We start from the raw sequence: 16139 nt of genomic DNA on the forward strand, positions 1-16139 counted from the left end.
GGGAAGTGTTTTGGGTTGCACACAGCCAGATTTTACTACTTTGACTTTGCACTATGTCTTCCATTGACAGCCCCTCCCCGTCCATCAGGGCCAGCGAGGGAGAGAGGGAGGGCGGCCAGAGCCCCACCGGCGGCGGCGGCGACGACGACGACGACGATCCTCTAGTAGCAGCAGCCGCCGCCGCCAGCTCTGCAGAAGGGCTCCCTCCTCCTTCTCCCCGCCGGCCACCTCGCTCACGGGGCCCCCTGGACGCTTCCGCCTTTACGACCCCGCCGGCCAATCAAGCGGCAGGAGGAGGAGGACGAAGGGCAGCGGCCCAATAGGCGCGCTTTCTCGGGACTGGTCACCCCGGAGGCGACGGGGGGAGGGAGGGGCTCCCGTCATTGGCTTCAAACACCTCCCCCCCCCCACTTGGCCTGGCTCCCCCCGGACCTCCCTCCCCCCGTCCTGATCGGGTGCCGCAGCTGAGGAGAGCCCCCCCTCCCCTGGACCACGCCACGCTGACCGCCGCCTTTGCACGAGACCGCACGTGGATGCTATGGGGTGATTCCGCTATCTTCCCAAGCCTCTTTGAGCTGGGCAGCCCGTTTTGGACAATGTAGCCGAGAGCCTCGGGGCGCCACCTTCGCACGAAGCCCCCACGTCGAGGTTGCGGCGTGTCCGGAGCCTCTTTGAGCAGGAGAGCCGCTGGGGATGCTACTGTCCTCCAGTGGCCAAAGGTGTGAATTACAAGCGCAACCCACCACCACCACCACCACCCGGCATTTCTCAGGTTATAGTTGGTATAATGTGGCGTGTCTCTTTGAGCAGGGGAGCCGCTGCGGAGGGCTCATTAGCACGATCTCGGAGAGCGTTGTAACGCTCTCTGGAAGTCAGCACTATCTCGGAGAGCGCTACAACGCTCTCGGGAAGAGCTAGCAGGATCTCGGGAGGCGCTACAACGCTCTCGGGAAGAGTTAGCAGGATCTCGGGAAGCGTTACAGCGCTCTCGGGGAGCCCTCCGCCGTGTATACCAACCACCGTGTATACCAACCACCAGATCTTTCTCATTTTCCGTAAAAAAAAGCAGCTGCAGCCTTCTCAATGAGGCTCCTGACATCTGTCTCTTTATTTCCATTCTGGGAGATCACAGATAGGGATTGGTTTGGGGATTTTGGACCCCTGGGGCTGCAGTCCTCAGAACACAGACACTTCGAGGAAGGATGTCTGTGAACGGCTATGGACGGAACAACGACTGGACCACCCCATTTTTAAAAAACTTTCTTAGCCTTCCTTCTCCTGCTTCCCTACAGAACGCACTTTCAATCTGAAACACGGACGTTGCGCCGAAACAACTTAACCCACTCTCCTAGGAGCCGGAGAGATGATAGACAGGAGAGTTCACCCCTCCTCCGCACCCCGCCTTGCTCCACCGGCCAATCAGGACCTCGAGGACATAGGTGACAAAGGGGGCGGGGCCTCCGTACTAGAAGGACAGGCGCAAGTGGGGTGCCTTAGTTACGCGGTCGCTAAGGGCCGAAGTCTCGCGAGGCTCCTCCCCTCGCTGTTGCTTCCCTTCTTCCTCCTCCTCCCTCCCCTTCCCAGCCACATCCAAGATGGCGACGACCGGCGTGGATGCGGCGCTGGAGCTGCTGAGGCGGCTCTCGGGGCTGCGGGACCCCATCGAGGAGCTGCGGGAGCTGCGCGTGGCGGTGCAGTCCTTGCCGCCCGGCTGTCTGCTGGAGCGGGGTCCGGAGTTCCACTTGGAGGGGCTCTTCGTGCTTATGGCGCGAGGGGACAGGTGCGGTGTGGATGAGACCGGTGGACTTGCAGGAGTTCAGTGGATTCCGGAGAGCATTTATAACGAGTTGCAAGCATTGTAAATATGCTGTGCGGAGTCCAGCTTAGGGGTTTCATTTGATTCTGATCCTTTTCAGTCTTTGGGCACTTCTGCACATGCAGAATAATGCCCTTTCAATCCACTTTCAATCCACTTTGTGGCTGGATTTTACTGTGTGAACTAGCAAAATCAACTTGCAAACAATTGTGAAAGTGGATTGAAAGTATTATTCTGCATGTGTAGAGTTTCGGGGTTTGATCCTGGGTTAGTTTCCGTGTGCAATTGTTGAAAGCTGCCTTTTTGTTTGGAAAAGGGGGCATGCAAATACTATAAAAAGAAATGGATAGTTGTTTTAACTCATGTACTTGCTACGTCTTTTGAAAAAAAAACTTTGTGCCAGTTGTGTTGCTGGTTTGATTTATTTTCTTGCTTTATTTTGTGTGTGTAAAGGATTCGAATACCATGCCCAAAAAATTCAGTGGGATTCATACAAGATGAAAGCAGAGTAGCCTTTAGCAATTTGTTTAAGCTTTGATTTCCTCCCTAATAGTGACTCTCAGATTGTTCTCCTTTTCTCAGTATTATTCTTGCAACAAACAGAGTGGGGATTAGAACCTCTTAGATCCTAATCTTATACTATAGCTACTGCACTACAGTGGTTATCTTTATTAAAAGAGGGGTTTTTTTTGTTTAAAGTGGTTTTGGCTGTTTGTCTGCTTGTCTGAGTGTGCATTTGTATTGGGGGTTTTTTGGTCTTGTAAACAACTTTGTGTATATTTTAGGGAGAAGTTGCCTGAGAAATAGCATGTTAACATTTTCCCCTGCACAGGGTAGCCTTGGCAGTCTCTTAAAAGTCAGCACCTTGTGGCACCATAAAGAGCTATGGATTTGCGAGATACATGAAATATTAGTTCTATTATTAATTTTGGCTCTATATAGAAATGTCACCGATTTATAGTAATTGTTTTGCATTTCAAGATTTTTTGGCCCCACCTGCTGCATTTTTTCCCTCTGTGTCTTTGCATACCAACTGAAGATAATACTTTGTGCATGTGACTCCTGATGTTTGGCCTTTTTGTAAGAGCTCAGGCCAGGCTTTAGTATGTCAAAGCTGAAGGAGGGCTCTACTGAGAACAGTATGTCCTGGGACATCTTAAGACTGAGAAAATGATTGAAAGCAGAAGCTTTCATGAGCTTTATCAAGGTGTGTGAAGCATTGCCCTGAGTTGGCACAAAGTACAAACAGGACAAGGATGACTACAACTGAAGTCCAAAAGGCCCATCTTTTGAAGATCCAGGCCAAAGAGAGAGTACAAAAGATCCAGGCCAAAGAGAGAGTACAAGAAGAAGAGGAGGAGTTTGGATTTCAACCCCACCTTTCTCTACTGTAAGGAGATTCAAGGTGGCCTACAAGCTCCTTTCCCTTCCTCTCCCCACATCAGACACTTGGTGAGGTAGGTGGGGCTGAGAGAGTGTCCATATCCAGTAAATAAGGCACGATTTCTTTCAGAGAGCCAGCGTGGCATAGTGGTTAACAGCAGGTGGACTGGAGAACTGGGCTTGATCCCCCACTCCTTCACATAAGTGGCAGAATCTTATCTGGTGAACTAGATTTGGTTCCCCACTGCTCCACATGAGGCCGGCTGGGCTATTCACAGTTTTCTCAGAACTCTCTCAGCCCCACCTACCTCTGTTGTGGGGAGAGGAAGGGAAAGGAGTATGTAAACTCCTTTGAGTATCTTTATCAGAGACAGGGGGAGTATAAATCCAAACTCTTCTTCAGTAGTGAGCTATTAAACCTTAACAGTGTTAAATCTGCACATAGATTTCTTCTGAACAGCTTCCTGTTGCAGGCTCCCTTTGGGTGTGTGTGTGTGTGGGTTTTTGTAGAAGTGTGTGTGGCAGACTTTGAGGCTGTTGCTCAACGTCCAGGGAATCAAAGTGTTCCCTCAGGGGTTTCTGAGATTCCATTTTTTATTTGTTTCCATTTTCTCATGTAGAAACAATCCACTTTGACCAGTGTGAAAGGCAGAAGGATGTTGAGGGCACATGATCATGTTAGAAGACGTGCAAGGAGATGAAGCTGTACTAGTGTGTGTGGTTGTGGTTACTGGGTATCGTGGTCATTTGTCTTGAGTAAATATGTGAATTGAATTGACACCAGTGTTAGGTGCTGGGTCTAGAAACCAACAAATGGAAATTTCCCGAGACTAGTAGGGACATTCTGCAGGCTTTCCTGACTCAAATGAGCTTACAAACACCTTTCCCTTCTTCTCCCCACAACAGACATCTTGTGAGGTAGGTGGGGCTGAGAGAGTTCACAGAGAACTGTGGGTAGCCCAAAGTTACCCAGCTGGCCTCATGTGAAGGAGTCGCGAACCAAATCTAGTTCACCAGATAAGACTCCACTCATGTAGAGGAGTGGGGAATCTATCTTCTCTGAAAGCAATTGTGTCTCATTTACTGGATATGGACACCATTCACATTTAGTTTGCCAGTTCATTCATGGCTGGGCGTGGTCCACACCCATTCTGAATGGACTGCTCTCTCTTTGGATTGGATCTTTTTCAATAAAAGACTTTTGCTGCAGCAGCAAAAAAGGAAAGGGAAACCGCTGATCTGGTATTTGAATCTGGATTCGACACTTGGGTGTAATAGAGAGTGTGAGTGACTAGCTTGCTACAGAAAGTAGCTGTTGTTCTGTTCATCCTTCCCTGTGAATGACCAGTTAGGAATGATCTACACCCACCCTGGTTCATTCACTCTTTTCATCTGTGTTCTGAAATGTCATAAAGCATCTGTGTCTTGTCATATGTCAATAGCACCCCTCCTGATTCCTCTCTTGTTATCTGTTTCTTTATATTTCTGTCTGTTGAGTGCGTGTGAGAAAGTGGAATGTGGCTCTCCCAAGCTTCAGCCACAAGACATATTTAATATATAAGGTATCCCAAGAGGCTTATTTGGTATTAGAATAGTTCCCTACTTTTCCCAACTTCCGTGACATTTAAAACTGGTTCCTGAAAAGGTCTAATAAAACCTCATACTCATCCAAAACATCGATAGATGCTTAAGATGAAAGCATCTTCTAAATGCTGAGTTGCAAGCCTTGATTTTTGGTCTGAAGTGTTAAAACTTCGTTATACGTCAAAGTATTTGCATTTTTGTTGTGTTACTGATATTGGGCGTAGGGGATTTTGTAAGCCACATTGACTTGGTGTTGGAACAGGCATGAAAAACAAACAAACCGTGACCCACCATGATGTTGAATGATATCAGCCATGTAGGGCAGCCTGACAAGAGCTTGATATAAAAAAAAAATCCTATGCTGAGTTGAGTTACTGGTTTAGGGCTGCAGAAACAGGTGTTTGAGCACCCAGCAGACAACATCGTGGTGGGTTGAGTTCGTCATGGTTGAATTGTTCCTGCCGGCATGACCTCATGGCTTTTATTTTGAACTCTGTGTAGGAAGATCAGTGCTCAAATCCCCTTTAAGCCATGAAGCTCACTGGGTGACCTTGGGATGGGGTCTATGCCTTGGCCTAGCAGTATTTGTAAACAAAAAAATGGGATGTGTGGAAAGGACAACCTTCTTAGACTCTGCTTGGCACAGGGGGAAAAAGCCAGAATAACACTGTGTTGGATCTTGGTCTGAATCTAAGTTACCCCTTCTGCCCAGCTACTATTGTAGAAGGGAGAAGCAACCAAAGCCCTTTCTTTATGCCTGGACTAGAGGTCTGCAACCTGCGGCTCTCCAGATGTTCATGGACTGCAACCTGCGGCTCTCCAGATGTTCATGGACTGCAACCTGCAGCTCTCCAAATGTTCATCAGCCAGGGCTGATGGGATTTGTAGTACATGAACATCTGGAGAGCCACAGGTTGCAGACCCCTGCCTGGGACCCAGACCTTGCTAAAAACACCTTCCCATTAAATATCAGTATTGCTCTGGAAGTCAATTTTTTGGCTGAAGGAGCAAGTTAAAAATACAATAGAAAGGTAAGTAAGAGGTATTTAGAACTGTAATAAACCTTATGCATGCGAAAACGTATCCAAACTGTGGCCGTAAAACTAATGATGTTAAAATGGCTGAAATTTGATGTAGCCAATGGACAAAATCCATTTGGATAACTTTCTAGGCCAGGGGTCAGCAACCTTTAGCACCCAAAGAGCCATTTGGCCCTGCCTCCCCAAGCCCCGCCCCATCTCCCTAAGCCTTGCCTTTAGCCAAGCTGGCGGGATAGACAGCAGCAGCGACGCCAACGACAGCAAGTTGCACTTGGGACGCGGCAAGTGGACCTCCTTCCTTCCTTCCTTCCTTCCTTCCTTCCTTCCTTCCTTCCTTCCTTCCTTCCTTCCTTCCTTCCTTCCTTCCTTCCTTCCTTCCTTCCTTCCTTCCTTCCTTCCTTCCTTCCTTCCTTCCTTCCTTCCTTCCTTCCTTCCTTCCTTCCTTCCTTCCTTCCTTCCTTCCTTCCTTCCTTCCTTCCTTCCTTCCTTCCTTCCTTCCTCTGGTGTCCTTTCCTCTGTTTCCCAGGCGCCAGACGAGGGAAGGAGGGGAAAGGATGCCAGAGGGAGGGGGTGGGTGCGTGGGGAAGGAGGCACGTTTGCCCCATTCCAAGTTCAACTTGCCGTTGTTGCCATTGCCGCTGTGGAGCCACAGTACGAGGACAAAAGAGCTGCATGCGGCTCTTGAGCTGCATGCGGCTCTTGAGCCGCAGGTTGCTGACCCCTGTTCTAGGCTGAGTTCTATTAAGGCATGGTCCCTGGTTAACTGCTTACTGGCCTTTTCTTTTTTCCCCACTCTTGCAAAACAGTCAGCAAATTTCCGCATGCATTGCTATCCTCGATCGGCTCCTCCAGGCCATGGATCCTCTCTACGTGATCCGAAACTTCGGGGAACAACTTCAGAAAGGCCTCTACCATCATGATGATTTGGTCAAAATTCTTACTATATCTCAGGTAGGTCACTTCATGATCATTCCTTTCAAGTCTCCTTACCAGGGTCAACCTTGCTTAGCTTCCGAGATCTGAGATCTGACTAGCCTGGATTGTGCAGGTCAGGTCTGATGTGACGTCTTACTCTTTCAAGTTGGCACACCTGAGTGGAGATCTAGACACAGGTTTTCCTGGTTCCGCACTCTGTACCGCACTAAGTTGACATGCCTTGGAATATACTGACTAAAACTCAGGCTGCCAGTGTGGCGAAACCTCGATGGATTAGTCACATGTCTAAATCCGCATAGATCAAGGATCATCTCTGGTGATGGGTGGGAAAAGTTGGGATGCTTTCTTTAACAACCCAGGTATGCAGCTGTTGGGAGCCGCTCTAGTGTCTTACGCAGTATTGCATGTTTAGGTTGGAAGGATAGCCGAAGACCAGCTTGCTGTTAAAGAAATCCTCAACATGCCGGAATTGCTGAGGCAGATCATATACTGCATTGCTGCAGAGAAAATATCCGTGGCCAGAGCGGTAAGAGTTTCAAGCAGATGCTGAGTTTCAATGTTTTGACTGTAACAAGCATTTGTTAATAGCCACTTCAGTGCTTCAGTCTGTTGTTTTTTTAATCCATCCTTCAGATGTGACACTCACGAGTAATTTCGTCTCACAACCACCCTGGTAGGTAGGTGAGGGTGAGAAGAGGGAGGGGCTAGCCCTGGGACACCCAAGTGAGCCTGCTGAGTTAGGAATTTGAACCCAGATCTCCCCAGTCACGATACAGTTCTCTAATTTCTAAATGACACGGGACGCCTGTGGAGTCTCCTTTTCTCTTTGGCCCTTGGTGTGCCAGCCAACTCTGAAATAGGTATGTGTGCCCTGAGCACACTAGCAGCACAATATGGGTGGGGAGTTGAGTTGCCAACCTTTGAGTGGTGACTGGGGATCTCTTAGGATGACAAGTGATCTCCAGGCAACAGAGATCATTTCACCTGGAGAAAATAGCCTCTTTGGAGAGTGACCTCTATGGCTTTATACCCCATTGAAGTCTTTCTCCTCCTTAATCCCACCTTCCTTATGCCCCACCCTCAAAATCTCCAGATATTTCCCCACCTGGAGTTGGCAACTCTAGCGGGGAGCCCTTTTTTCCTTTTATGAGCTTATTTGCAAGACCCATCATTTCCCCCCCGTCTCGTTGAACAGAATGAGTGACCTAGAAGAAGGATTTCCCTCTGTGCCAAGTGGGGAGTTTGTGTTCTTGTATTCAGAATTGCAGAACCCATAGCTGCAGGATACAGCAGTGGCTCGGATTAGCAAAATCGTTCAGCTCCCTTGGTGGTCCTAAAGAGGGCTTAGAGGCAGATAGTTATCTAGTTAGCTATCAGTGGCGATTATCCGCAAGAGCTAAATGGAGCTACTGTTGCGAGAGCGAGACTGCGTGCCTCTCAGAACCAGAAGCTGGGCACGGCAGCACTCTTCGCGTTCTGCTTGGCAGCTTCCCTCAGGCATCTGGCTGGCAGCTGTTGAAAGCCGAACGAGGGATTAGGTGGGCTTTTCGTCAGCTCCAGCAGGACTCTGACGTCCACATTTTATTTTTGCTGCAAAAAAATGTCCCGGCGCTGGATCCAAGATTGCTGACAATAAAACATATGTCACAAAGCTCATAAAAATAAAATGCAAACTGAGAGAGCTGTTTTTGAAAAATACCAGGCTAGCTCCTGCATGGCGCCTGTTTGTCGTGGTCTGGGCGGCCACAGAAGGGGACAGAAAAACAAATGGCCATCCCCAGTGCCTGGGCAAACAGGACAAGACTCCACCTGGTGTCAGTAGAGAAGGCGCCTGGTGAGGCTTCCTCAGGAGGGTGTTCCATAAATGGGCATTGTTGCGAAAAGGGTTTTTTGCTTCAAACTCCTGTCTGAAGACAAGGAGGGTCTGCAGTTGACCTAGAAAATTTTGAGAAAAGAAGAAGAAGAAGAGTTTGGATTTATATCCCCCCTTTCTCTCCTGAAGGAGACTCAGAGGGGCTTACAATCTCCTTGCCCTTCCCCCCTCACAACAAACACCCTGTGAGGTAGTTGGGGCTGAGAGAGCTTCGAAAAGCTGTGACTAGCCCAAGGTCACCCAGCTGGCATGTGTGGGAGTGTACAGGCTAATCTGAATTCCCCAGATAAGCCTCCACAGCTCAGGCGGCAGAGCCTCCTACGCCACTGCTGCTCCTCTTGAAAAAGGCTTGAAAACGTCTTTTCCTATTGGTTAAGGAAGATATAGAACTTGAAAGGGATTGGTGAACTGTAACAGTGATGGGTCTAGAAATAATACTTGTCGTCACCTGTCCAGAGCCCTTTGGGGTTCGGGCGGGATATAAATCCAATGAAATAAAATAAATTAACTAAATATTTACTTCGATTACCTGCAAGCGGCTGGGCTGGTGACCTACAAGTACAGTTGGTTAGATGTTGGAAAAATATTTTAGGATCTTCAGGAAGTGAACACATCAGATACAGCTATTGAAGTTTCATAGCAGACTATTTAATTTAACACAATACATTTGGGGGATTTTTTTTTCTGGCTTAGTTCACTTTAGACCACAGGTGTCAAAACTCGCGGCCCTCCAGATGTTATCTTCTACAGTCCCCATGATACTGGCAGGGGATGATGGGAACTGTGAGTCCGCACTAAATCATCTGTGGGAGGGCCAATGAAGTTTCATACCCTATGTTTTGTAGCAGCGTTAAGTAGAATTGAACAAAGTGTTTGAATCATTTCTTCTCCTCAGACTGTTACAACTTGAATGTTGTCTCCTACCTAGTGAAGGTTGTGTTCATTTTTGCTTCTGTTGTCCCTCATAAGCATAAGCATAAGCATTTTATTGTCATTGTGCACGCACAACGAAATTTACAGCAGCATTCCTCAATGCACACAATTTCAGACTCATACAATTTCAGACTCATGCAATTTCAGACTCATACATCATCATCCTCCACCCATCCCTACATAGCCCCAAATACATCAATATGAAGCAGCGGAGTTTAGCATAGCCACAGCTCTAGAGTAGAAGCTGTCTCTAAGCCTCTTTGTCCTAGTTCTGAGGGCCCTGTATCGTCCTAGTTCTGAGGGCCCTGTATCGCAGCTCTTGTTTCCTTGCTTTCATTGCCGTTCTTTATTTCTCAGGCTATCAAGACTCTGTCAAGAATAGCAGAATCCCCCGAAGGGCTGGAGGTGCTGTTTGGGGGCAGCTTCCTGGTTGACTTGAGAAATGTCATGGCCAAAGGCAGCGATATGTCAGACGCTATCCGAGGTGTCACGAGGCAAGTTCCTCCTGTCCTGTTTAGCATGCCCAGTCTAGCTGTTTAATGAAGCACTCAATGGATTTAACTCACCTAGGGATTTGTGTTGGATACGGGAAATGTTTTTTGTCCTGGACGGAGGCAGCTGAAAAATGACAGCGCACATATAGCTGAAGGGATTTATGGAGATGAAGAAGGATAATCATTCTCTTCTAAATCTTGTGTAGTGCAGGGGTTCGGGGATGACAAGATATAGTTATAGCACAAACCAATGCATCCTAGTGGTGGCAATGAAGAAGCTAATTAAAACATCATGCACTCTGATCATGCAAGGGAAGGGGAGTGAGGGAGGGGACGGGACTGAGTGAGGGGTGGCATGCAAGGGAGGGGACCCAGCATCTGGACATGGCTCACCCACCCTAGTGGAGGGAGAGGGAGGGGAGGGGGAGAGATGGCATGCAAGGGGAGGGAGGGGTGGCATGCAAGAGAGGGGAGGGAAGTCTAAAATCTCCTTCCTAGTACAGACGTCTCTCATGATTCCTCAGGGCCTCCTGTCCCAACATGACCAGCATTTTGTGGAGATCAGTGGGAGGGAGGGAATTCATTCTGCACTTGAGACACTTCTGATAGATGATGATGGAAGAGTTTGGATGTATATCCCACCGTTTTCTCCTATAAGTTCTTTCCCTTCCTCTGAATGAATGAATGAATGAATGAATGAATGAATGAATGAATGAATGAATGAATGAATGAATGAATGTGCAATTGCGATGGATTGTGCACCATCATCTCCAGCTTTTATTCTAAGACTCCTTTTCCTGTGCTTTTGTCTTAGCTAGTTGTCAACATTGCCTCCGTGTCGGCAGATTCTCTGAACTACTGTGTGAACAGCGGACTGCTTTCGCAGCTGATTGAGGAGCTGACAGGCAACGACATGCTCGTCAGGTGCGTGGCGAGGTGGCCTGTAAAAGCAATTCAGGGGGGAGCTGTGTTGGGCTGCAGTAGAAGAGTTGGACTTGACTCCAGTAGCATCTTAGAGACTGTCAGGATTTTTAGGGACTTGAGCTGTCAAGCGTCAACAGTCCCTTGTCAGATCAGTATTCAATGAAGGGAACTTTGACTCTCTAAAGCGTCAAATTAATTTGTTCTGAGGGCCTGATATTACATAAGTGTGACTTGGCTGCCTTGGCTGGCCCCACAACACAGGTGTGTGGGAGTGTTCCTAGACTGGCAAGCGCTCAGAGGGAGGGGGTAGCTTCCTTGAGGTTCCTTGTCAGGCCCATGAGCCAGCTGAGGCAAACCTCCTTTCCCCTTGCTCCTGATCGATTATATATTTAATATTCAGATCTTCTACACTATTTACTATGTTGTTCTTCCTTGCTTTGTTTTGTGTGCTTTTTGTTTACCCTCAGGCAAAACTAACAGCAGACTGATCCACATACTTCCTAAGCAGTGGTGGCGAACCTTTGGCACTCCAGATGTTATGGACTACAATTCCCATCAGCCCCTGCCAGCATGGCCAATTGGCCATGCTGGCAGGGGCTCCCCCCCCCCCCCCCACCCCCCCCCCCCCCCCCCCCCCCTCCCCCCAACCCCCCCCCCCCCCCCCCCGCCCCCCCCCCCAAACCCCCCCCCCCCCCCCCCCCCGCCCCGGCCCCCCAACCCCCCCCCCCCCCGCCCCCCCCCCCCCCCCCACCCCCCCCCCCCAACCCCCCCCCCCCCCACCTCCCCCCCCCCCCCCCCCCCCCCCCCCCCACCCCCCCCCCCCCCCCCCCCCCCCCCCCCCCACCCCCCCCCCCCCCCACCCCCCCCCCCCCCCACCCCCCCCCCCCCCCACCCCCCCCCCCCCCCACCCCCCCCCCCCCCCACCCCCCCCCCCCCCCACCCCCCCCCCCCCCCACCCCCCCCCCCCCCCACCCCCCCCCCCCCCCACCCCCCCCCCCCCCCACCCCCCCCCCCCCCCACCCCCCCCCCCCCCCACCCCCCCCCCCCCCCACCCCCCCCCCCCCCCACCCCCCCCCCCCCCCACCCCCCCCCCCCCCCACCCCCCCCCCCCCCCACCCCCCCCCCCCCCCACCCCCCCCCCCCCCCACCCCCCCCCCCCCCCACCCCCCCCCCCCCCCACCCCCCCCCCCCCCCACCCCCCCCCCCCCCCACCCCCCCCCCCCCCCACCCCCCCCCCCCCCCACCCCCCCCCCCCCCCACCCCCCCCCCCCCCCACCCCCCCCCCCCCCCACCCCCCCCCCCCCCCACCCCCCCCCCCCCCCACCCCCCCCCCCCCCCACCCCCCCCCCCCCCCACCCCCCCCCCCCCCCACCCCCCCCCCCCCCCACCCCCCCCCCCCCCCACCCCCCCCCCCCCCCACCCCCCCCCCCCCCCACCCCCCCCCCCCCCCACCCCCCCCCCCCCCCACCCCCCCCCCCCCCCACCCCCCCCCCCCCCCACCCCCCCCCCCCCCCACCCCCCCCCCCCCCCACCCCCCCCCCCCCCCACCCCCCCCCCCCCCCACCCCCCCCCCCCCCCACCCCCCCCCCCCCCCACCCCCCCCCCCCCCCACCCCCCCCCCCCCCCACCCCCCCCCCCCCCCACCCCCCCCCCCCCCCACCCCCCCCCCCCCCCACCCCCCCCCCCCCCCACCCCCCCCCCCCCCCACCCCCCCCCCCCCCCACCCCCCCCCCCCCCCACCCCCCCCCCCCCCCACCCCCCCCCCCCCCCACCCCCCCCCCCCCCCACCCCCCCCCCCCCCCACCCCCCCCCCCCCCCACCCCCCCCCCCCCCCACCCCCCCCCCCCCCCACCCCCCCCCCCCCCCACCCCCCCCCCCCCCCACCCCCCCCCCCCCCCACCCCCCCCCCCCCCCACCCCCCCCCCCCCCCACCCCCCCCCCCCCCCACCCCCCCCCCCCCCCACCCCCCCCCCCCCCCACCCCCCCCCCCCCCCACCCCCCCCCCCCCCCACCCCCCCCCCCCCCCACCCCCCCCCCCCCCCACCCCCCCCCCCCCCCACCCCCCCCCCCCCCCACCCCCCCCCCCCCCCACCCCCCCCCCCCCCCACCCCCCCCCCCCCCCACCCCCCCCCCCCCCCACCCCCCCCCCCCCCCACCCCCCCCCCCCCCCACCCCCCCCCCCCCCCACCCCCCCCCCCCCCCACCCCCCCCCCCCCCCACCCCCCCCCCCCCCCACCCCCCCCCCCCCCCACCCCCCCCCCCCCCCACCCCCCCCCCCCCCCACCCCCCCCCCCCCCCACCCCCCCCCCCCCCCACCCCCCCCCCCCCCCACCCCCCCCCCCCCCCACCCCCCCCCCCCCCCACCCCCCCCCCCCCCCACCCCCCCCCCCCCCCACCCCCCCCCCCCCCCACCCCCCCCCCCCCCCACCCCCCCCCCCCCCCACCCCCCCCCCCCCCCACCCCCCCCCCCCCCCACCCCCCCCCCCCCCCACCCCCCCCCCCCCCCACCCCCCCCCCCCCCCACCCCCCCCCCCCCCCACCCCCCCCCCCCCCCACCCCCCCCCCCCCCCACCCCCCCCCCCCCCCACCCCCCCCCCCCCCCACCCCCCCCCCCCCCCACCCCCCCCCCCCCCCACCCCCCCCCCCCCCCACCCCCCCCCCCCCCCACCCCCCCCCCCCCCCACCCCCCCCCCCCCCCACCCCCCCCCCCCCCCACCCCCCCCCCCCCCCACCCCCCCCCCCCCCCACCCCCCCCCCCCCCCACCCCCCCCCCCCCCCACCCCCCCCCCCCCCCACCCCCCCCCCCCCCCACCCCCCCCCCCCCCCACCCCCCCCCCCCCCCACCCCCCCCCCCCCCCACCCCCCCCCCCCCCCACCCCCCCCCCCCCCCACCCCCCCCCCCCCCCACCCCCCCCCCCCCCCACCCCCCCCCCCCCCCACCCCCCCCCCCCCCCACCCCCCCCCCCCCCCACCCCCCCCCCCCCCCACCCCCCCCCCCCCCCACCCCCCCCCCCCCCCACCCCCCCCCCCCCCCACCCCCCCCCCCCCCCACCCCCCCCCCCCCCCACCCCCCCCCCCCCCCACCCCCCCCCCCCCCCACCCCCCCCCCCCCCCACCCCCCCCCCCCCCCACCCCCCCCCCCCCCCACCCCCCCCCCCCCCCACCCCCCCCCCCCCCCACCCCCCCCCCCCCCCACCCCCCCCCCCCCCCACCCCCCCCCCCCCCCACCCCCCCCCCCCCCCACCCCCCCCCCCCCCCACCCCCCCCCCCCCCCACCCCCCCCCCCCCCCACCCCCCCCCCCCCCCACCCCCCCCCCCCCCCACCCCCCCCCCCCCCCACCCCCCCCCCCCCCCACCCCCCCCCCCCCCCACCCCCCCCCCCCCCCACCCCCCCCCCCCCCCACCCCCCCCCCCCCCCACCCCCCCCCCCCCCCACCCCCCCCCCCCCCCACCCCCCCCCCCCCCCACCCCCCCCCCCCCCCACCCCCCCCCCCCCCCACCCCCCCCCCCCCCCACCCCCCCCCCCCCCCACCCCCCCCCCCCCCCACCCCCCCCCCCCCCCACCCCCCCCCCCCCCCACCCCCCCCCCCCCCCACCCCCCCCCCCCCCCACCCCCCCCCCCCCCCACCCCCCCCCCCCCCCACCCCCCCCCCCCCCCACCCCCCCCCCCCCCCACCCCCCCCCCCCCCCACCCCCCCCCCCCCCCACCCCCCCCCCCCCCCACCCCCCCCCCCCCCCACCCCCCCCCCCCCCCACCCCCCCCCCCCCCCACCCCCCCCCCCCCCCACCCCCCCCCCCCCCCACCCCCCCCCCCCCCCACCCCCCCCCCCCCCCACCCCCCCCCCCCCCCACCCCCCCCCCCCCCCACCCCCCCCCCCCCCCACCCCCCCCCCCCCCCACCCCCCCCCCCCCCCACCCCCCCCCCCCCCCACCCCCCCCCCCCCCCACCCCCCCCCCCCCCCACCCCCCCCCCCCCCCACCCCCCCCCCCCCCCACCCCCCCCCCCCCCCACCCCCCCCCCCCCCCACCCCCCCCCCCCCCCACCCCCCCCCCCCCCCACCCCCCCCCCCCCCCACCCCCCCCCCCCCCCACCCCCCCCCCCCCCCACCCCCCCCCCCCCCCACCCCCCCCCCCCCCCACCCCCCCCCCCCCCCACCCCCCCCCCCCCCCACCCCCCCCCCCCCCCACCCCCCCCCCCCCCCACCCCCCCCCCCCCCCACCCCCCCCCCCCCCCACCCCCCCCCCCCCCCACCCCCCCCCCCCCCCACCCCCCCCCCCCCCCACCCCCCCCCCCCCCCACCCCCCCCCCCCCCCACCCCCCCCCCCCCCCACCCCCCCCCCCCCCCACCCCCCCCCCCCCCCACCCCCCCCCCCCCCCACCCCCCCCCCCCCCCACCCCCCCCCCCCCCCACCCCCCCCCCCCCCCACCCCCCCCCCCCCCCACCCCCCCCCCCCCCCACCCCCCCCCCCCCCCACCCCCCCCCCCCCCCACCCCCCCCCCCCCCCACCCCCCCCCCCCCCCACCCCCCCCCCCCCCCACCCCCCCCCCCCCCCACCCCCCCCCCCCCCCACCCCCCCCCCCCCCCACCCCCCCCCCCCCCCACCCCCCCCCCCCCCCACCCCCCCCCCCCCCCACCCCCCCCCCCCCCCACCCCCCCCCCCCCCCACCCCCCCCCCCCCCCACCCCCCCCCCCCCCCACCCCCCCCCCCCCCCACCCCCCCCCCCCCCCACCCCCCCCCCCCCCCACCCCCCCCCCCCCCCACCCCCCCCCCCCCCCACCCCCCCCCCCCCCCACCCCCCCCCCCCCCCACCCCCCCCCCCCCCCACCCCCCCCCCCCCCCACCCCCCCCCCCCCCCACCCCCCCCCCCCCCCACCCCCCCCCCCCCCCACCCCCCCCCCCCCCCACCCCCCCCCCCCCCCACCCCCCCCCCCCCCCACCCCCCCCCCCCCCCACCCCCCCCCCCCCCCACCCCCCCCCCCCCCCACCCCCCCCCCCCCCCACCCCCCCCCCCCCCCACCCCCCCCCCCCCCCACCCCCCCCCCCCCCCACCCCCCCCCCCCCCCACCCCCCCCCCCCCCCACCCCCCCCCCCCCCCACCCCCCCCCCCCCCCACCCCCCCCCCCCCCCACCCCCCCCCCCCCCCACCCCCCCCC

At 61.1% G+C, this 16139-nt stretch overlaps 1 protein-coding gene across 1 annotated transcript; it reads left to right on the top strand.

Annotated features, from left to right (window-relative positions):
* The first annotated feature begins 1587 nt into the window (after positions 1–1587).
* On the top strand, positions 1588–10983 carry PSMD5 (proteasome 26S subunit, non-ATPase 5). The gene is made up of 5 exons (XM_048512088.1): positions 1588–1780; positions 6630–6774; positions 7172–7285; positions 9923–10059; positions 10874–10983. Exons 1-5 carry the CDS (start codon positions 1596–1598, stop codon positions 10875–10877), a joined length of 585 nt encoding a protein of 194 aa, XP_048368045.1. The 5' UTR covers positions 1588–1595; the 3' UTR covers positions 10878–10983.
* Positions 10984–16139: the final 5156 nt, after the last annotated feature.

Source organism: Sphaerodactylus townsendi, linkage group LG12 (genome assembly GCF_021028975.2).
Source record: "Sphaerodactylus townsendi isolate TG3544 linkage group LG12, MPM_Stown_v2.3, whole genome shotgun sequence".
Lineage (NCBI taxonomy): Eukaryota > Metazoa > Chordata > Lepidosauria > Squamata > Sphaerodactylidae > Sphaerodactylus > Sphaerodactylus townsendi.